This window comes from Cervus elaphus, chromosome 22, assembly GCF_910594005.1.
Source record: "Cervus elaphus chromosome 22, mCerEla1.1, whole genome shotgun sequence".
Classification (NCBI taxonomy): domain Eukaryota; kingdom Metazoa; phylum Chordata; class Mammalia; order Artiodactyla; family Cervidae; genus Cervus; species Cervus elaphus.
In genome coordinates this window covers 10871349-10893294 of record NC_057836.1, presented here as the reverse complement: position 1 = coordinate 10893294, position 21946 = coordinate 10871349, and the positions used below count along the sequence as shown (strand labels likewise).

The window sequence follows — 21946 nt, the reverse complement described above, 5'->3', positions numbered from 1 at the left end:
TCCAGGGGATCTTCCCAACTCAGGGATTGAACCCAGGTCTCCCGCACTGTAGACAGACACTTTACCGTCTGAGCCACCAGGGAAGTCCTTAAGATACATAGTAGGAGTCAAAAGATACAAACTGATTATGATATAAGTAAATCCCGAGCCTGTAACTTGCAGTCTGGTGAGCATAGTATATGTAATTCTGCGTGGTATATTTGGAAGTTGCCAAAAGAGTAGGTCTTTAAAACAGGGGTACATGGTAGGTAAAACAGCTGTTGGGTCCAAGTGGAGAAGTGGAGTTGGACTCGCATTGACTAGGGTACAAGTTAAAGTACCTTCTGAAGAGATTCAGAATAAGATTGACTTGAGGAGCAGTTCAGAGGCAAGCGGTGCAGGCGGGCAGAGCGGCTCTGCTCCACAGCGTCAGTCGGGCCCAGGTCTCCTGTCTTGTGCTGCCCCCCGGAGAGGTGTCTGCCATCGTCATAGTTCAGGTCCAGAGGACCCCACTGCACACAGCTGCTTCTCTCGCTGCTCGGGCTCAGACCAGTCGTATGGCGCACGAAGCTGCGGAGGCGATGGGAGATGTTAGCCGCGGCTGTGCACCTTGGGCCCTGCTGGAGTGTGAAGGCTTTAATAGGGGAAGAATGAGAACGTGCTGGCCGGAGGCATGGTGCAGCGTGAAGAGGGCAGAGCGCCTGTTCTTGCCACACAGGTGAAAGGAGGGTGACTGGGGGAGATAGAAAGGGAAATGTGCTTTTGACCTGAAATCTGAATACATGCATTCCTACTGGAAGTAAACTGAGGTTATGTTTTTTAAAGGTTACCGAGAGGATAAGTCTGAGAAATATTTATTTTGGTATTTAGTTGTATGGTTGGAGTTAATGGGAGAATGTGTTGGCATGTAACGAACTTTTTTAAAAAAACTATCTATTTATTTGACTGCATCAAGTCTTAGTTGTGGCACTCAGAATAGTCCTGTATAGCGCACGGACTCTCTAGTTGGACTCTAGTTGTATTGTGAGAGCTCGGTTGCCCCGGGGCGTGTGGCGTTTTAGTTCCCCCGACCAGGAATGGAGCCAAGTCCCCTGCATTAGCCAGGTGGATTCCCAACCACGGGCCACCCGGGGTGTCCCGGCGTGTAATGAACTGTACACTAAAAAAATACTTTCCTGTTTTAGGTTTTGTACCTCTGTAAGTACACATTTTCGGAGCTCTGCCGGCCACCCCCATGGCGTCCTCAACTACCGTGCCTCTAGGATTTCACTATGAAACGAAGTACGTGGTTCTCAGCTACTTGGGACTCCTCTCTCAGGAGAAGCTGCAGGAGCAGCATCCTCCCTCACCCCAAGGTATCGTCTTCAGCTTGTGGTTGAATTAAGTAGTAATAATTAATGTGTGCCAAAATGTGTGTCTGAGCACTGTATAGCCATGGCTGTGAGAATGAAGAATGCTATCAGCTCTTGAAGATTCACCCTTCGCTCTGTCCCTTCTCAACACCTGATCCATTCCCAGAAGCGTGACTTTTAATTTTTTTTTAGAACTTGATTTTTTTTTTTTTTTGGTTGCACCACATGGGTTAAGAGATCTTAGTTCCCTAACCAGAGATTGAACCTGTGCCCCTTGCAGTGGAAGCATGGATTCTTAACCCCTGGACCATCAGGGGAGGCCCAGGAGCTCAATATTTTAAATGATTGCCATTGGTAGAGGTAAAAGATGTACTAAATACATGTAAATAAATAGAAATACATCTGCCTTTAGAGATTTTGTACTTAATAGGATATAGATTAGAATTAAATAATTATTTTTAAAGCTTATAACAAGTTCTTTGAATTCTGTTTTTTTTTTCAAGAATATTAAGGTTTTTTAGTTGAAGTATAATTTATTTACAATGCTGTATTAGTTTCAGGTTTGCAGCAGTGGTTCAGTGATAGATACATGTTCTTTTCCAGATTCTTTCATCCTCTAGGTTGTTACGAAATACTGACTATAGTTCTCTGTGTTGTACAGTAGGTTCTTATTTATCTGTTCTTTATATAGTAGTAAGGATATTAGATTTAAACAGTGGATTAACCTCTCAGAGAGTTTTTAGCACAGTTCTTTGTATTGTGTAGTTATGTATATTTTAATTTGCCAGACGAAGCTTAAAACAGTTACTAGAGTCTGAATTAGTCTTCTTTATTAATATGTAACATCATCTTCTTAAATATTTCCATCACAGATTTTACTGTAGCCATGGAGGTAGTTCTTATCTGCTGCTATTTTAGCTCAAGAAGGTATCCTGTCTAGATTTAGAAAAGACGGGCTCCCGTAGCCATTCCAACTATAGGGATGACCAGAGATGTCTTAACAGAGCTCGTAAATGCTGACATATAACTCGTGGGTGTGTTGTGTTTTTAAACATTGAATCATATTTTGAATTCCCTGAGCTCAGTAGCTGTTTACACAAAATTACATCAAAATAGCTTCAAAGACACCATAAAAGAAATTTTTTTTTTCCTACTAAAGTTTAATTTATTATTTAAATATTTAAATAATATACCATATATTTAATTTATTATTTCACCAAACTCAGCAACTATTTTACTTTCTGTTGTCTTCTGATATTACTCAGTATTCACATAGTTTTCAAGAGCTTCCCAGGTGGCACTAGTAGTGAAGAATCTGCCTGCCAATGCAGGAGACTCAAGAGGCACGGGTTCCATCCGTGGGTCAGGAAGATCCCCTGGAGAGGGAAATGACAACCCATTCCAGTGTTCTTGCCTGGAGAATCCCATGAACAGAAGAACCTGGCAGGCTTCAGTCCATGGGACCACAAAGAGTGGACACAACTGAGCAACTGAGCACTACTACATAGTTTTCAAATAGTTGTAATAATTGATTACAGTGATTATGGTGATTTTTTTTCCCCCACCATTTTATCACGTTTCTGTATTGTATCTCCATTATTACATGTCTAAATGTTTTCATCTTTTTAAACATTGATAGATTGCTATACAGTTTTTGGTTTACTATAGGACCCCTTTTATCTAGGTCACTAACACTGGTAGTAGGGCTTTTACTGAAGAAGTCAAGGCAAGAAGGAATTCTAAACAAAGAGGTTGTTATAAGAAATTTTAATAAAAATGTTAATAAATGTACATTTACTTAGTAATTTTGGTGTATGGTCAAGGCATTTTTCTTTCTGAATATGAATCTGTTGATTGGAATTCCATGTCCTCTTTCTCCCATAAACTATACTTCCATATCTGTTATGTGCACTTTTAAATTTATGCTTAAAGTGGAGTAAGCACATAAAAGCACTTGTAGTTTCATTGAAGAGGCATTCTAGATTTTTATGATTTTTTTTCCCTCTAATCTTTTACAGTTGTTTCTTTCACACCTAAATTGAGGTGGTATTTTTAAAAGCAGCTTCACAAAACATGTAATTTCACTTTCAGCAAGTCTCACTACGTATCATACTTCAGTGATATCTGTAATTTTAAGCCAATTGCACCACTTCAGTGACCAGTATAACTTTATTGGTTATACTGTTTACTGGTTATATTGGATCTACCTGCCCCCACCACCCCAAATTGAAAGTGCAGAATCTTAAGCACTCAACTGCCAGGAAGTCCCAGTATTCCCAATATAATAAATAGGCTGGGAAAATGATAACTGACTCTTGGCAGGCACACGCCTTGTACACGTGTGCTGGGTGGCGTCTACCATCTATCTGCATGTACTCAACCTGCGGTGGGTCTGGTAACTCTGCACATGATTTGTGGAGAGGGTAGTGAAGAGCAGTTCTGATGTTGCTTCCCCCCACCTCTAACGGTTATTTACCTTTGTAAATTGTCCAGAGTCAAACTGCAGAACCAAAAAGGAGTGAGCAGTCATGTGGTTACTGCACCTGCCTAGTTATTTTCGTTGCCCGTTGTGGAGAGGGCTCGATCAGAGCAAGTTAGCCTTCAGTTTGTCGTGCTCGGCACACACAGGGACGCTGGGGCTCCTGGAGGCCACCACCCTCAGCCACCTACCCTTCCAGTTTACATGCAGTGAAATCCATCTATTGTTTCATGTAACACCCGATTAAGGGAGTTGTCAATAGAATCTCAATTAGCATAACGGGGATAGTAATTCTGCAGTGTTGACCTCAGCACCTCAGATTCAGCCAAGTGAGTAAGTCCCAGACAGACTAATTGGTCTTTTTTCAGGTAATTGCTTCCTTCCTTTTGACCAGGCTATGTGGCGGGTGGGATCTCAGTTCCCTGACCAGGAATTGAACCCACACCTCCTGCATTGGAAATGCGGAGCCTTAACCACCTGCTCTCCAGGCTTGAAGCATTGGAATCATCCTTTACCTCTCATCTCTGCTTCCTTCCTCTTTCTTTCCCTCTTTCTTTGTCTACTATTATTAACTGTTCCAGTTTCATGATGATTTTCCCATTTTCCTTTAAATCCTGCCTCAGGATTTGAAGGAAATGTCCTCTGATTTTTCTCCTTCATTTCCTGTGTTCTCCATCATGTAATTTGAAGGCCACAAGCAAGCTGCACTTCCTTACATTACCTCTCACATCAGGAACCCACAGGTGCTCTTTTTCCCTCAGTCTGTCCTACAGAAGACCCCACTACCTGTTGTATCTCCTGGCTACTGTTGCTTTAGACTGTCAGTGAGCCATGCTTACTCCGATTAGTTTTTTCACTCGAGCTGAGTTGCCCCTATGACAGTTGTTGTTGTTCAGTTGCTAAGTCATGTCTGACTCTCTGCAAGCCCATGGACTTCAGCACGCCAGGCTTTCCTGTCCTTCACTACCTCCCAGAGTTGCTCGAACTCATGTCTGTTGAGTCAGTGATGCCATCCAACCATCTCATCCTCTGTTAACCCATCTTCTCCTCATTCCCTCAGTCTTTCCCAGTGTCACGGTCTTTTCCAGTGAGTCGGCTCTTTGCATCAGGTGGCCAAAGTATTGGAGCTTCAGCATCAGTCCTTCCAATGAATATTCAGGGTTGATTTCCTTTAGTATTCACTGGTTTGATCCAAGGGATTCTCAAGAGTCTTCTTCAGCACCACAGTTCAAAAGCATCCATTCTTAAGCACTCAGCCTTCTTTATGGTTTAACTTTCACATCCATACATGACTACTGGAAAAACCATAGCTTTGACTCTGCAAAACGTTGTTGGTAAAGTGATGTTTCTGGTTTTTAATACGCTGTCTAGGTTTGTCATAGCTTTCCTTCCAAGGAGCAAGCATCTTTAATTTCATGACTGCAGCACCGTCCGAAGTGATTTTGGAGCCCAAGAAGATAAAGTCTGTCACTGTTTCCACTTTTCCCCATCTATTTGCCATGAAGTGGTGGGACCAGATGCCATGATCTTGGTTTTTTCAGTGTTGAGTTTTAAGCCAGTTTTTTCATTCTCCTCTTTCATCCTCATCAAGAGACTTTATTTCCTCTGTACTTTTTGCCATTAGGGTGGTGGTGTTATCTGCATATCTGAGGTTGTAGATATTTCTCGCAGCAATCTTGATTCCAGCTTGTGATTTATCCAGCCCAGGATTTCGCATGATGTACTCTGCATAAGCAGGTGACAATATTCAGCATTGTCATACTCCTTTCCCAATTTTGAACCCTTCTGTTGTTGCATGTCCAGTTCTAACTGTTGTTTCTTGACCTACATACAGATTTCTCAGGAGGCAGGTAAGGTGGTCTGGTATTCCCATCTCTTTCAGAAGTTTCCAGTTTGTTGTAATCCACACAGTCACAGGCTTTGTGGATGTTTTTCTGGATTCCTGTGACAGTGGTTCCTGATGATTCCCCAAACCTGTTTCTCTTTCTGTCTGAGGCATGAAGGAAATTGCATCTAAGCAGGGTCATGAGACTGGTCTTAGCCAGTGAAACTCAGGTGCTGGAGCTTGTGTCCCTTCCAGGCTGTGGCATTTAAGAGCCAGTGTGCCTTCTCCTCACTGTGTCTCCCTTGCCTGCGGTGTGTGTAGGCTGATTCGAGGGGGAGCAGTGTTCCTGAGGGCGCTGTCACAGGACAGCACCGCCGCCCTCAGGCAGGGTGGCTGAGTCACTGTAGGACACAGTCCTCTTGCCTCCCGTCTCCAGCTTAGACATGGAGCACACAGGAGAGATGCACCTTTGGGTTAAGTTGCTGAAGTCACTGGCTTTATTATTGCAGCCTAGATTCCTGTCCTCATTAGTGTATCTCCCCTGCATGCACAGTAGGGTGACCAACTGTCCAGTTGGCCCAGGATTGAGTAAAACTGGGGAAGTCCTGGGCAAACTAGATGAGTTGGTTACCCAAATACATACCTATGTTCCCACCTACCCAGATTCCACTTACTTACGATATTTTTAAACTGTAACAAACTTCATGGTCCACAAAAACCAGGCCTTTTCAAGCCCTGTGATTTATTAAGTTTGTAAAAACCGTACGCATTTATATAAGCCTGTATTAATTAATTTTTTTCCTTCTGCTTGAGCATAGCATTTTTTTCCTACCCAAATACTGTAGGATCTGAGAAGGTTACCTGCTTTGGTGTTTTTGTTTTGTTTTTGAAATTTGTTTGTTACCCTTACATTGTTTCCTTAAGCCCAAGTACACAGTATTCGTATGTGAATACAAATGTATATGCTGACCTCTTAGGAGGAAAACTTGGGCTCTAATTGCTGTCTCTGCGGCTTTGCTCTCCAGTTTATTGTCTAAAGCCTGAGGTAGAGCTCCCTTCTATGCTGTGCAGTTATAAATAGAGCCTCCACTGTGCATTGGTGCTGTGTGGTTAGGGTTTGGTTTCAAGTTCATGAAGCAATAGGTGTGAGAAGAAGAGGCTAAAGAAGGTGGCCCTATTCATTACTCAAGATTTCTGTCACATGAAATGTCTTTCATTTTTTCCTCAATGAGTCATTTGCTCGGCACATAACTTCTCCTTAAATAGTTAACTCTGTGCTTTTCCAGAAGTTGGCAGCTCGTCTGGACTCCATTAGTTTGTGTTGATTATGTTCAACGTTGTGTATTCTGACTAGCAGAAGTCCTGCTGCCTTGTGTATGTGACCCCAAGTAACAGCTTGTTATGTTCAGCTTTGCTTGTATTAATACAGAGCAGCTTGATATTGTGGTCATTAATAGGGATTCAGTAAGACATGTCTTAGGTTAGGAAGGAGAGTAGGTTCTGTTAATTAGTAATAGTAGGTGTCTGTTAATTAGTAATGGGACTGTCAAATGCATGTCATTGTGGTGCTGGCTGGATATTCATTCAGCTGTTAAACACTAATCCCCCATTCTACTCACCCCTCCCTCTCTAAGCAAACACTGTTCTCCTTTCTGTCTCTGAGTCTCATTGGAGTGAAATCACATAGTATCTGTCCTTTTGTGTCCAGCTTGTTTTGCTTAGCGTCGTGTCTGTAAGCGTCACCTGTATTGCAGCGTATTTCAGACTTTTACTCCTTTTTAAGGCTGACTCGTGGGGTTTCCCTTGTAGCTCAGTTGGTAAAGAATCTGCCTGCAGTGCAGGAGACCTGGATTCGATCCCTGGGTTGGGAAGATCCCCTGGAGAAGGAAATGGCAACCCACTCCAGTATCCTTGCCTGGAAAATCTCATGGACAGAGGAGCCTGGTGGGCTGCAGTTCATGGGGTCGCAAAGAGTTGGGCACGACTGAGTGACTAACACATGTTCCCTTGTGTGTAGAAATCTTGTTTTGTTTACCCATTCATCTGGCTGGTAGACATTGGGTTATCTCTACCTTTTGACGGTGGTGAATAACGCAGTGATACAAATTCAAGTATGAATGGTCTGAGTGTCAGCTTGCCATTCTTCTGGGCATATACCCAGGTGTGAAATGGCTGGGTCATCCTATGTTTAAATGTTTTGAGAACATGCCACCCTTTCTTCCCCAGTTGCTGCATTATTTTACAGCCCAGTCAGCAGTGCACAGGGGTTCTGATTTCTCCACACCCTCATCATCACTGTTTTCTGCCCTTTTGTCGCAGTTTTCCTAATGAGTCAGAAGTGGTATCTCCTTGCGGTAGCTCATTTCTTTTTATTGCTGAGTAATATTTCATTGTATGGATGTACCACAGTTTGTTTATCCATTCACCTATTGAAGAACATCTTGGTTACTTCCAAGTTTTGGCAGTTACATATAAAACTCTGATAAACATTCTGTGCAGCTTTTGTATAAATATAAGTTTTAAACTCATTTGGGTAATATAAAGGAGCGTGATTGCTAGATCTTATGGTAAAGAGTATGTTTAGCTTTGTAAGAAACTACTGAGCTGTCCTCTAAAGTGGCTGTACTGTTCCCACCAGCAGTATATGAGTGTTCCAGTTTCTCTGCTTCTTTGCCAAATTTGCTGTTGTCCTTATTTTTAAATATTCTTTACTTATCTGGCAGCACAGGGCCCTAGTTGGCCATGTGCAGGAGTTGAGGCATGTGAATTCTTAGTTGAGACATGTGAACTCTTAGTTGTGGCATGTGGCATCTAGTTCCCTGATCCAGGATTGAACCCACGCCCCCTTCATTGGGAGCTCAGAGCCCTAAATACTGGACTGCTAGAGCAGTCCCTATTGTCTGTATTTTTTTGCTTGTAGCTATCCTGGTGGTGTGCAGTGGTAGCTCATTGTGGTTTTTTGTTTTGTTTTGTTTTGTTTTAGTTCCACCACTTTATTGCTACCACAACCCATCTCCCTCCACCCTCGTGCACACACGCTCAGTCATGTAACCCCATGGACTGCAGCCCGCCAGGCTCCTCTGTCCATGGACTTCTCCAGGCAAGAATACTGGAGTGGGTTGCCATTTCCTTCTCCATCATTGTGGTTTTAATTTGCATTTCTCTAATGTCTAATGATGCAGAACATCTTTCCATGTGCTCACTGACCATTTGTATAACTGGAGAAATATTATTCACATACTTTGTCCATTTTAAAATTGGGTTATTTGTCTTTCTGTTGTTAAATTGTAAGACTTCTTTATAGCAGACCCTTATAAGAGAGAGAGAGAGAGATAGTTCCAGATAGTGTCTTCCATTCTGTGCTTTGTCTTTTCTTGGACATACAGAAGTTTTAAGTTTTTATGGAATCTTGTTTATGTTTTCTTTGATTTCTAGCTTTTTGGTGTTATATCTAAGAACCAGTTGCCTAATCCAGGGTCACACAAATTTTCACCTGTTTACTTCTAACAGCTTTACACTTTTTAGCTCTTAAATTTAGATCTTTGATCCATTTTGAATTAATTTTTTTATTACCATTTAGGAATTTTAAAACATTTTAAAAATTGAAGTTAGTTGATTGACAGTGTTGTGCTAATTTCTGCTGTATAGCAAAGTGAGCTAGTTACACATACATGCGTTATTTTTTTATATTCTTTTCCGTTATGATTTATCCCAGGAGATTGGGTATAGTTACCTGTGCTGTACAGTAGGACCTTGTTGTTTGTTGAATTAATTTTCTTATGTGAAGTGTGGAGATCCAGATTCACGCTTTTATGTGAGAATATCAAGTTATTCCAGTGCCATTTGTGGTAAAGGCTATATTTTTCTTCATTGAATATCTTTTTACCCTTATCAAAAATCAGTTGACCTTAAATATGGGTTTATTTCTGGCTCTCAGATTCCACTTGTTTGTATGTCAGTTCTTACACCATTACCACGTTATGTTGACTACTTACAGCTTTGTAGTAAGTTTTGAAATTGTGAAGTATGAGTAGTCCTTCAGCCTTGTTCTTTTTCAAAATTGCTTTGACCATGTTCTGTCTTTTGCAGTTCTGTTTGAATTTCAGGACTGTCTTGTCCATTTCCAGAGGCAGTTGGAATTTTGATGGAATTGCATTGACTCCATAGGTCAGTTTGGGGAGTATCTCAGGTCAGCTTTCAGGCCAGTCTTGTAATCTGATCCCAGGTTCTGGTTCACAGTTCCCTATTCCTGGGGATGTGCGCTGTGTAAGTTTCTTCTCCGTCTTTCTATGAGGAACAGGAGATGTTTAATCCTGACTACTATGAACCCGGACTTTGAGTGGGTGCTCACTGGACTTTCTTGTCTAGTCTGAATGTCTGCATTCTTATCAAAACAACAATCTTGGAGCACTGCCCCACACCTGCTGGACCAGGTGCTCCGTGGGGCCTGGGAACCTGTATTTTTAATTATTGCTTCATTATTGTTTATTATTCTCTTGGTACTTCTAATGTGCCCCAGTTTGGGGAACCATAGATTTAGAAAACATTCTTGCTCTCAGAGGTCTAGGCCATACATACAACTGTTCTAAGCTTGTTGATCTGATACTCATTTGAGTGCATTTTGGGGCTGGAATATGATGGTTGCTGACTCACCTGACCTTTTCTTTGACATTTAGGTGGGTGGGATTTAAGTGTGATAAAGTTTGTTTGTCTTTGAAATATTTTTCTGGATTTATAGTGCAGGATTTATGCTGCATTGGTCCTGTGTGTAGCTCTGTGTTTTTGAAAGTCAGGGTGGAGTGGGGGTTGATTAAACGATGTGCTTTTGAAAGTCAGGGTGGACTGGGGGTTGATTAAAAGAAAATCAGTGAATCTGTCTATGTCATTGGTTAGCTGAAGAAATAGCCTTTTGTATCCTGACAGCAGTAGACTTTTTACTGGTTTAGGTTTTCCACATGGCTTATTATCAAGTATGACAACTTGTCATGTGTAATTAGCATCACATTAGTCTCATGAGAATAGGTATGCCTTTAATCAGCTGCTTTTCTTTAATCTGACAGGATGAGGCATATGGTAACCAAGACATTATTGTCATTTTCTTTGTGGCATGGTGGTGGTATTGGGAGTGGTGTGATGGGTGTGGGGATGTGTATATGTTTTAGGCATGCAGATTTTCCTAAAAGAGGCAGATGGCAAATAAGTCATTCATATATTACTTATTTTTCATTCATTATACTTCAGAAATTGTAATCATATGTTTCTGAATTTAGTAATAATGTTTCTTATCAGAATGTCTACTTTCTAATATCATTTCTATATAATTTATTTGTGCCTGGGCGAGTCATCTAAATTTGCTAAGTCCCATATTCTTTGTATGAGATGGATGGACTAACCCTGACCCTTTCGGATCTAAAATTCTGTGATTCAGACATTGGTGAAGACCCTCGTGAACATTAGATGATGGTTGAGGTCTTACTCTTGCCATCCCTCCTCCGCAGTTTCCTCCATCACAGGCTGGCACCACAAATGTTCTTGTTGCTGTCCTGTGTATGTGGTTCGCCTGTATTCCTACTCTCTTCCATTAAATGACTACTCATTTTCTTTATTTCTTTTAACCTTTTAAAGTGAGGTAGCCTCAAAATATGCTGATAACTTTTACAAATCCCTCTGAATCTGTTAATAAGTTTCATTTTATTGTCTCCTTTCTTGTGTCCTTTCTTCCCAGCAAGGTTGTTGGGTTATACATTGTAATCCTTTGAGTCTTCATCACAGAGACAGTGACGTTTGATTTTGATGTCAAATATTCGTGTACGTTTTTAGTTCTTACTTGACATAAGTCTAGGACCAAGGGACTAGCTCAAATAGTTTGTAATCAGGTCAGACTAATGATAATAAACTATAAAATCATTGGTACAAGATAGTGTATATATAAGTGTTAAACTGTGTGGCACAGGTTAAATGATATACATGTTCAGCTTTCAATGATACTTAAGTAGTCAGTGAAGATACTGTGGAAAAGTAGAGAGACTTAAATTGGTCATTGCAGGGAGTTCCCTCGTGGTCCAGTGGTGAGGACTTGGTGCTTTCGCTCCTGAGGGCCCGGTTCAGTCCCTGGTCAGGGAACTGAGATCCTGCAAGCCATGTAGCATGGCCAAAAAAAAGAGAAATTGGTCCTTGCAGGGTGGACAGAAATAAATAACCAGGAAAAGGAAGAGTCCAGGTTAGGTAAAAATGTCTTTTTTGTTAGTGAATAAATTGGCAGTGAGTTCCTACTGGGTGGGAAGAAGAATTACTTTTTTTAATAGGAGTTAATTTTTTAAAATTTTACACCATGTATCATTTAATGTGGCTTGTAATTAGAACAGAATGGAAGTAAGTAAGTTGTAATGAAATCAGAATAGGAAGACTGTGCATTTCCACAGAGGGAGCAGTAGATCACAGGTGTGTCGTCTGTAGGGTCCGTACAGTCGTCTGAGTGCTGAGCAGTGAGCTTGGTTCAGAGGCACAGCCAAGGCAAAGTGGAGCTGGGCAGCTCCTCCCTGTCCGTGGGAGTATGCGCCAGGATTCTCAGGTGGTGCTGGCTGCCACCAGCCACTGGGTGTTCTCCTGTAGTCATGGGTGAGTACCTCACATGGTCTGGACATGCTGGTCTCAAGACCCCGCCATATTTCTTCACACTAGTCAGAATGGTGTGCGGTGTAAAATTAATGAATTTTGTTTGTAAAATTTTCTGTGCAGTATTTGGAACCGGGGCTGATGCAGTTAACTGAAACTGCAAAGGGAACTACTGCATTTAGTTCCCAGAAGAAGCTATGCTATTTTAAGGGGAATGTTATTCTTTTAAGAGAATTGTTTTTCACTTAGAGCTTTATTACATAGGACACAAAGAAATGCAGTAGAAACTGTCAATATCAAATACAGTGTTACATTTCAAAACTCTTGTCTTTTTGTGGAATTCTGGATAAAAGCTAAGGAAATGGCACTAAAGTGCACTCCGTTGAAACAGATAGTTGATACTGTCTGGGGATTTTTCTGATGATCCAGCTTAATTTGAGGATAAATTCTAGAATGCGTGGAATGGAGGGACTGCCTCTTATGTGAGGAAACCTTATAAAAAGTTTACCTGGCAGGCTGTATTGACTGGCAAGAGTCTGTTTCTGAGTAAGAACAGGTCAGGAGCAAGCTAGCAGATGTTGAGTTTGAGATGATTTTGCATAACTTAAAGGGCTGACTCAAGCTTTTCAGCCTGGTGTTTACCCTGCTTCTGTTGTGGAAATATGTTTGAAGAATTTCTCTTAAAAGCACTGTGTCCGCTGTAGCTCATGGCAGTGACTGACCAAAATTCTTACATTGTTGAGCATGGCAGAGATTAGTTGAGCCCAGAGAAAGTTTGAAGTCAAGTCCCTTAGAGGTAGGTCACATGGGAAAAGTAGAACACCAGGGACCTTTTGGTATTTAGGACTGTAGCTTCCTGGTGAAATGTCTCAGACAAATTTATTATGAAATGTACCCTTATAGTTTAAAGGTTAACTTTTCTTCTGCATTTTTTGATATTAATTAGTTAAATTTTGTTGGACATGTGTTCAGGAAAAGATACATTTCAGTTTTAGATCAGTCGGTGTTAAGCCCTAAGCCTTTCTCTGTTGCAGCAGTTGGAGAACAGGAGTAACGGCTGGTGTTAAAGCAGACGCCTTGGCACCGTGTAAACTGAAGTTACTCCTGCTGGTCCAGACTCCGTGTACTGAAGCGCGTTCTGTGTGAACGCCGTTCATTAGGAGTCCGTGGTGAGCTGATTGCCTGCACGCTGTGCAAGGTTAACAGCGTTTAGAGGTTCAGAGCGGGTGGTGAGTGGGGCCATCATCTGTAGAGCATTGTTTAAGGAGTGTTGATTTTTTGGCTGTGCTGGGTCTTTGTTGCCTTGCGCGGGCTTTCCTCTAGTTGCAGTGGGCGGGGGCTGCTCTCTAGGTGTGGTGCTCAGGCTTCTCTTGCGGCGGAGCACAGGCTTTAGATGCAGGCTCAGCACTTGTGCATGGACTCAGGTGCTCTGCAGAATGTGGTGTCCTCCCGGACCAGGGATTTAACTCATGTCCCCTGCATTGGCAGGCAGACTCTTAACCCCTGGACCACGAGGGGAGCCCTCTAGTGAGCATTTTTGATGTGGTGGAACTTAACTTACTTATCTGTTTGCCCTTGACAGCTTCCCTTTGTGGCAGGTATTGTTTTCCTGGTTTTTTGTTTGTTTGTTTAGTTCTACCACTTTATTACTACCAACCCATCTCCCTCCACCCTCATGCACACAAGCTCAGTCATGTAATCCCACGGACCGCAGCCCGCCAGGCTCCTCTGTCCATGGACTTTTCCAGGCAAGAATACTGGAGTAGGTTGCCATTTCCTTCTCCATGTTTTCCTGTTGAAGTAACAGCACAGGTTCAAGAAGGCTATTTTCCTTGCCTGAGGTCCTGTGTAATGAACTGGAATGCTTGGCTGGAAAACTTTCCTTCCCCTCTATTGAGATGCCTTCCAGAAAGCCAGAAGGAAGAGAGAATTTCTTTGAAAGAAATAAGATTGACTCACAATAATTTTCTGATTTGTGTTTGCCTTATTTTAATAATGTTGCATATGTTCTGGAAGTCACTTTACTGACTAGTGTGATTATATTAGTCAGTGCCATTGTAGAGCCGTCTGAACTACAAATTACTTTTAAAAGGAAAACCTGTTTTAATTATAACCAACTTTAGTTTATTACAAGTCTGTCTGTAAGTGAACTAAGCCAGTCCCTGATACACAAACGCTATCTGATTGCACTTAGGTAAAGTCCTTCAGGTAGTCAGAATTATATAGCGAAAGCACAGTGGTGGTTGCCAGGGGCTGAAGAGAGGAGGTAATGGAGAGTTACTGTTTAATGGGTCTGAAGTTTCAGTTTTACAAAATGAAGAGTTCCAGAGGTGGATGGCAGTGATGGCTGTACAACATTATGAGTGTATTTAATACCACTGAATTGTAGACTTAAAAATGATAAAGATGGTAAAATTTTTGTTAGGTGTGTTTTACCAAAATAAAACAAAAAACCCATACGCCAAGATAGATTTTTATGCTTGACGAGAATTTATAAAGATTACCCTCCTCATAGGATACATTGTCTTCCAATTTTGCATAAGATTGTTTTTGTTTTATGTGATTAAAAAACTTACCGGCTTTATTAGGAATCATTAACAAAAATTGCATATATTTAAGGCGTACAGTGTGATGGTTTCATATAAACATTCATTGTGAAGTGATCGCCATAAGCAGGCTAATTACCATCCTTTTTTTTTTAAATCACCCCCACCCCTCTCCCTTCTGGTAGCTAGCTGTTTGTTCTCTATGAGTCTGTTTCTGTTTTGTTACATTTGTTCATTTGTTTTGTTTTTTAGATTCCATATATAAGTGAAATCATATGGTATTTGTCTTTGTCTGACTTCTTTCACTTAGCATAATATCCTCTAGGCCCATCCGTGTTGTCACAGATGGCAGGATTTCATTCTTTTTTAGTGTCTGAATAGTTGAGTTAGGTTCAGTTCAAAGAGTCTGAAAGAGTCGCAGAGTTGGACGTGACTGAGCGACTGAACTGATACACACCCGTGTTCACTGCAGCTCTCTCTACAGTAATCAGGTATGGAAACCACCTCAGTGTCCGTCAGCAGACAAACTGATGGATACAGAAGATGTGGTACATGTATGGTAGGATACTGTCCATGGGGTTCTCACGGCAAGAATGCTGAAGTGGATGAGACGGTTGGATGGCATCACCAACTCAATAGACATGAGTTTGAGTAAAATCCGGGAGTTGGTGATAGACAGGGAGGCCTGGCGTGCTGCAGTCCATGGCGTCACAAAGAGTTGGACACGACTGAGCAACTGAACCGAACTTAACTGTTCAGCCACTAAAAAAGAATAAAATCCTGCCGTCTGTGACAACATGGATGGGCCTAGAGGGTATTATGCTGGGTGAAAGAAGTCAGACAAAGACAAATACCGTATGATTTCACTTATATATGGAATCTAAAAAACGAAACGACAAATATAACAAAACAGAAACAGACTCATCCAACCATCTCATCCATTTCAGTATTTATATTCCAACTCTCCCATCCATATATGACTACTGGAAAAACTATAGCTTTGACTAGACAGACCTTTGTTGGCAAAGTAATGTCTCTGCTTTTTAATATGCTGTCTAGGTTGGTCATAGCTTTTCTTCCAAGGAGCCAGTGTCTTTTAATTTCTTGGCTGCAGTCACCATCTGCAGTGATTTTGGAGCCCAAAAAATAAAAGTCTGTCACTGTTTCCATTGTTTCTCTATGTGTCATGAAGTGATGGGACCGGCTGCCATGATCTTAGTTTTCTGAATGTTGTTTTCAACCAACTTTTTCACTCTCCTCTTTCACTTTCATCAAAAGGCTCTTTAGTTCTTCTTTGCTTTCTGACATAAAGGTAGTGTCATCTGCATATCTGAGGTTATTGATATTTCTCCCAGCCATCTTGATGCCAGCTTGTGATTTATCCAGCCCAGCATTGCTCATGGTGTACTCTGCATAGAAGTTAAATAAGCAGGATGACAGTATGCAGCCGTGACATACTCCTTTCCCCATCTGGAACCAGTCTGTTGTTCCATGTCCAGTTCTAACTGTTGCTTCTTGACCTGCATACGGATTTCTCAGGAGGCAGGTCAGGTGGTCTGGTGTTCCCATCTCTTTAAGAGTTTTCTACCGTTTGTTGTGATCCACACAGTCAAATGCTTTGGCGTAGTCAATAAAGCAGAAGTAGATGTTATTCTGGAACTCTCTTGCTTTTTTGATGATCCAGCGGGTGTTGACAATTTGATCTCTGGTTCCTCTGCCTTTTCTAAATCCAGCTTGAACATCTGGAAGTTCACAGTTCACGTACTGTTGAAGCCTGATTTGGAGAATTTTGAGCATTACTTTGCTAGCATGTGAGATGAGTGTAATTCTGCGATAGTTTGAGCATTATTTGGCATTGCTTTTCTTTGGGATTGGAATGAAAATAGACCATTTTCAATCCTGTGGCCACTGCTGAGTTTTCCAAACTTGCTGGCATATTGAGTGCAGCACTTTCACAGCATCATCTTTTAGGATTTGAAATAGCTCAGCTGGAATTCCATTCCCTCCACTAGTTTTGTTCATAGTGATGCTTCCTAAGGCCCACTTGACTTCACATTCCAGGATGTCAGGCTCTAGGTGAGTGATCACTCTTTCGTGGTTATCTGGGTCATGAAGATTTTTTTTTTTTTTTTTTGGCATCATGAAGATCTTTTTTGTATAGTTCTTCTGTGTATTCTTGCCACCTCTTCTTAATATCTTTTGGTTCTGTTAGGTCCATACCATTTCTGTCCTTTATTGTGCCCATCTTTGCATGAAATGTTCACTTGATATCTCTAATTTTCTTGAAAAGATCTCTAGTCTTTCCTGTTCTATTGTTTTCGTCTAGTTCTTCGCATTGATCACTGAGGAAGGCTTTCTTATCTCTTCTTGCTGTTCTTTGGAACTCATATTCAAATGGGTATATCTTTCCTTTTCTCCTTTGCATTTTGCTTCTCTTCTTTTCTCAGCTATTTGTATCTCCTCAGGCAATCATTTTGCCTTTTTGCATTTCTTTTTCTTCAGGGTGTGTGTGTGTGTGTGTATATGAAAGTTGCTCAGTCGTGTCTGACTCTGTGACCATGGACTATGCAGTCAGTCCATAGAATTCTTCAGGCCAGAATACTGGAGTGGGTAGCCTTTCCCTTCTCCAGGGGATCTTCCCAACCCAGGGATCGAACCCAGGTCTCCCACCTTGCAGGTCAGTTCTTTACCAGCTGAGCCACAAGGGAAGCCTCGTATATATATGTATACACACATAAATCTTTTTGAATTATTTTCTTCACCATAATATCTAGAAGTGGAATTGTTGGATACTATGGTAGTCTGTTTTTAACTTTTTGAGGAACCTCTGGATTGGTTTCCATGTTGACTGTATCAGTTACAGCCACATGTATCATCTCCGTTTTCATCAACAGTGTACCACCTTTCCAGTATTTGTTATTTACTGTCTCTTTGGTAATAGCCGTTTTGACAGGTATGAGGTAATAATCTCAGTGTGGCTTTGATTTGCATTTTCCTGGTATTTAGTGATGTTGAACATCTTTTCATGTGCCTGGTGGCATCTTTGTGTCTTTGGAAATACCTATTGAGGTCCTTTGCCCAATTTAAATTGAGGTTTTTCTGTTTTTTTGTTTTTAATTTCCAGCTGTATGTGTTCTTTATATATGCTAGATATTATCGTTTGCAAATATCTTCTATTCATTAGGTTTCCTTTATGCTTTGCACATGGTTTTCTTCACCATGCCAAGGCTTTTTAGTTTGATGTAGTCCCATTTGTTCATTTTTGCTTTTGTTCACTTGCCTGAGGAGACATAGCCAAAAAAATAATGCTAAGATCCATGTCAAAGTGCATACTGCCTGTTTTCTTCTAGAATTTTATGGTTTCAGGTCTTATAAATCTTTAATCCATGGATTTGGGGTTGTTGTGTTTTCATTTTCATTGGTCTCCAGGTATTTTTGATTTCCATTTTGATTTCTTCAGTGATCCATTGGTTGCTTAGTAGCATATTGTTGTAGGTAATGTTTTAAAATTTTTATCTATATAGTTTCAACTAAGATATTTACATAGACAGAAATGTTAAATGAAATGTCATTTAACCAGATATGTATTAACCGTGACCATGAGGGGATCCTTTCTGTTGCATTTCTGGTAGAAATACCTAAGGAATTTTATATTTTCCATGACAAAAAAAAACCCTTTTGAGGATCTGAGTTTTATTTTGGTTAGTCCTCTTTGTTTTCCTTTCTGTGCTACAGACCAAACCCTTCCTTTCCTTTTACTGCATGAGAGTAGCTTTTGCCTCACACTTGGTTATGTTCATGGTTTTCCTAAGTTGGAAGATACAAATGCTTTGTTGATCATGGGCCTTCTCTTGGACTGCAGTTTGCATGAAGATATGAAGGTAAGGGAACATGATAGCCTTTCAGGTTTTCTTCTCTATTATGTCAGAAATGTTTCTGAGCTGTCGTCTTCCTGGCAGCCCAACCGGAAGACGAGGACACAGGCTGAATTGATGGTTCTGTCCTCACACTGGCCTGAGGCCTGAGCTCCAGTCACAGCTCCTCCAGGGACGGGCTAGTGGTGCAGCCTGCCTGGCCTCAGCCGCCTCATTTTTACGATTCTCCTAGCCCCTGGGCATGATGAGTTTTGATTTTGTACTTTCTGACTTAATGCTTAAACATCCTACCCATGTTCTAATGTTTTCCGTCTTTCTATAGTAACCTTTCTTGTTGCTTTCAGGGGTTCAGCAGGATACAGTTTCACAATCTCTGGATCAAGAAGTTTTATTAAAAGTTAAAACTGAAATTGAAGAAGAGCTCAAATCCCTGGACAAAGAAATTTCTGAAGGTCTCTTTATTCTTATTTCCTAGTTAGTTAGTGTCTCTGTTTGGTGTGGTTTCATTTGTTTTTTTACATTTAAGTGTTCACAACATTACAGAACTTCTTGGGTCTAGGATTATAGTGGTGAAACTAGAAGGTACCTTTTCCTTTCCTGGGGGGTCTGTTTATATTAATAAGTTTCCAAAATATACCCAGCAGATGAGATGGACCCTTTTTTGGTGGTAAGTATTGGACTCAACAGTCACGTTAAGGTACTTGCCGTTCAGTGTGATTTATCTTTGTATTAATAACGTTAGAGAGAGAGCTGTCAGCGTGCTGCCTTCATTCTCATGCATATATTGTAGATGGTGGTCGCAGCAGTGTGCCTGTGATTTTATGGCCACAGACTTTGTGCTTGACATTAAATTGAAAACTTTAAGAATCCGTATATCAAACAAAGATTTACTTAGTCTTTCCCTTATTATGGAGGGGAGCATTTGGGTTATTTCTTTTTTAAAAAATTATTTTTATTTTACTTTTGGCTCTGCTGGGTCTTCGTGGCTGCACACAGGCTGTCTCTAGTTATGGTGAGGGGGTGTGCTCTTCACTGTGGTGCGTTCTCTTACTATAGGGTCAGGCTCCAGGGCGTGCAGGCTCACAGTTGTGGAGCAGGGGCCCAGTTGCTCTGTGGCATGTAGAATTTTCCCAGACCAGGGATTGAACCCGTGTCCCCTGCATTGCAGGCGGATTCTTAACCACTGTACCACCAGAGCAGTGCTGGGTTATATCTTGCTTTGCTTTCCATAAATAATTTTTGAAGCTTTATTGAGATATATACCAAAAATGTATCCATCTTAAAGGTACACAATTCAGTGGTTAGTATATTCACAGAATTGTACAACCATCACCACAGTCTAAAAGTAGAACATTGTTAACATCCCCCAAAGAAACACTATATAAGTTAACAGTGACTTCCCATCTGCTCCCACTCCTGCACCATACTCACCCCCAACTAATCTGCTTTCTGCCTCCATACATTTTCCTGTGAGGTTCTCCATGTAAATGGAATCATGCACTGAGGAGTGGTTTGTGACTGGCTTCTTTCACTTAGCACAGTATTTTCAAGGGCCATTCACACATACATATTTTTTTTTGTTTGATTTTATAAGATTTTATTTATTTGATTTGAGTGATTTGATTTATTTAATTTTGATGGATTTGATGGAATGGGATCGGATTGATTTGATTTGACTGAATAACAGGGACTGTTGTAAATCAGCATTTAGGGATGTGGTGGTGGGCTGTCCGGGGAAGCTCTCCGGGACCCTGTGATTAGGTCTCAGTCTTCAGTGAGCTTATGCCTCTGGACTGTGAACTTCATGCCACTTTCTGAGTTTTTTTTCCCCTCCCCCTCAGGTGAGATAGGATGGCTAGAGTAGCAGGTTGGAATTGGAATTGGAAATAGGCATACCTCAGAGACACTGTGGGTTTGCTTTCAGACAACTGCAGTAGAGTAGGTGTTTTTAATAAAAAAATTACATGAATTTTTTGGCTTCTCAGTGCATATGAAAGTTATATTGGCAACATACTGTATTAATTGTGCAGTAGCATTGACTGGATTTACGTGATTTATTGATGGGATTAATTCAGTGGGATCAATTAGATTGGATTATGGATCCAATTACAATTATGAATGGATCGTATTGATGGGATTTGATTGATTTGATTTGCTTCCCTACACTGCTTGTAGGATCATAGTTCTCCAACCAGGGATCAAATCTAAATCTAGGCCGCTGGCAGTGAAAGTATTGGTCCTAACTAGTGGACCAAAGAATTCCCTGCCCAGTAATTTTTAACAAGAAAAAATAAGAAATCATGTCTATAAATCAGCTCCCTGTTAGTAAGGAAAGAATATAAATATAAATTTATAGAAATCCAGAAACCTAACGTTAATCTTCTTTTATTTTCCTTTCCTGACGTTTTTAACTGATTGATGCTACAAACAGGGTAGATTCCCGGGACAGCATGCCGCTTGTCCCCACTCCCAGGGGTTATACGTCCTGTCTGCTTCCTGGACCAGCATGGATTATTACTGTGGTCAGAGCAGGGCTGCGTCTGTGTAACAGGGAGTGAGGAATGGAGGAGGGGCTGGTTGTGTGGGTGGGCGGTGTCCATACCTATAAAACGTGTCCGTGTTGTGGACACGTGGGTTTAAAAGTTTGCTCTGAAAGGGAATGAAGGTCACGAGGTCCTCTGAGGTGGAAAAACTGATGAGAATCTGGTTTAAGAAGAGCCACGTTTCTAGAGGCAAAAATAAATCGTCAGACCCCCTGGGTGATGGGCTGGGAGAGACTGTCCTTCACCATCTTGGTCGGAACAGGTCTGCAGTCATTCACAAAGCTGGTGTGTGCATTTTGACGTGTCAGGTTAGCCTTTTTCTTCTCTTGAAACTGAGATTTTCCATAAAAATCTTTCTTTAACAATTGTCTGACGTTTTTCAGTGGCTTACTCGTTGTTGTGGTTCCCAGTAGTCCGCATAGTAATCCCCTGGGCTTACAGCACAACGTCTCACCTGCTCATTCATGAGGGTGCTCCTTTTGCTTCTTCAGCCTTCGCCAGCACAGGCTTCGACCGCCACACCTCGCCCGTGTTCAGCCCCGCGAACCCGGACAGCTCCGTGGAGGACTGCCTGGCCCACCTCGGGGAGAAGGCGGCGCAGGAGCTGCAGGCACCTCTGCTCGGGGCCTTGCAGACGCTGCTCAGCGGGTGAGTGCCCTTTGGGCAAGTCCCCACCACTCCACGCTCTGAAGGCGCCTCGTTTTAGGTGAACGGTGTCACTTTTCTCACTTG

At 41.4% G+C, this 21946-nt stretch overlaps 1 protein-coding gene across 4 annotated transcripts in view; it reads left to right on the top strand.

Moving 5' to 3' along the window:
* The window catches only part of BCL2L13 (BCL2 like 13), a 49728-nt gene that overhangs the window by 7234 nt on the left and 20548 nt on the right, over nucleotides 1-21946 (top strand). For 3 of the 4 annotated variants that reach the window (XM_043882637.1, XM_043882638.1, XM_043882640.1), the window contains exons 2-4: nucleotides 1164-1334; nucleotides 19016-19123; nucleotides 21706-21862. In XM_043882637.1, coding sequence (XP_043738572.1) covers nucleotides 1214-1334; nucleotides 19016-19123; nucleotides 21706-21862 — 386 coding nt within the window. In that variant the 5' untranslated portion in view covers nucleotides 1164-1213. Of the gene's footprint in view, nucleotides 1-1163; nucleotides 1335-19015; nucleotides 19124-21705; nucleotides 21863-21946 lie in introns of those variants that run through there. The other variant, XM_043882639.1, reaches the window with a different exon arrangement.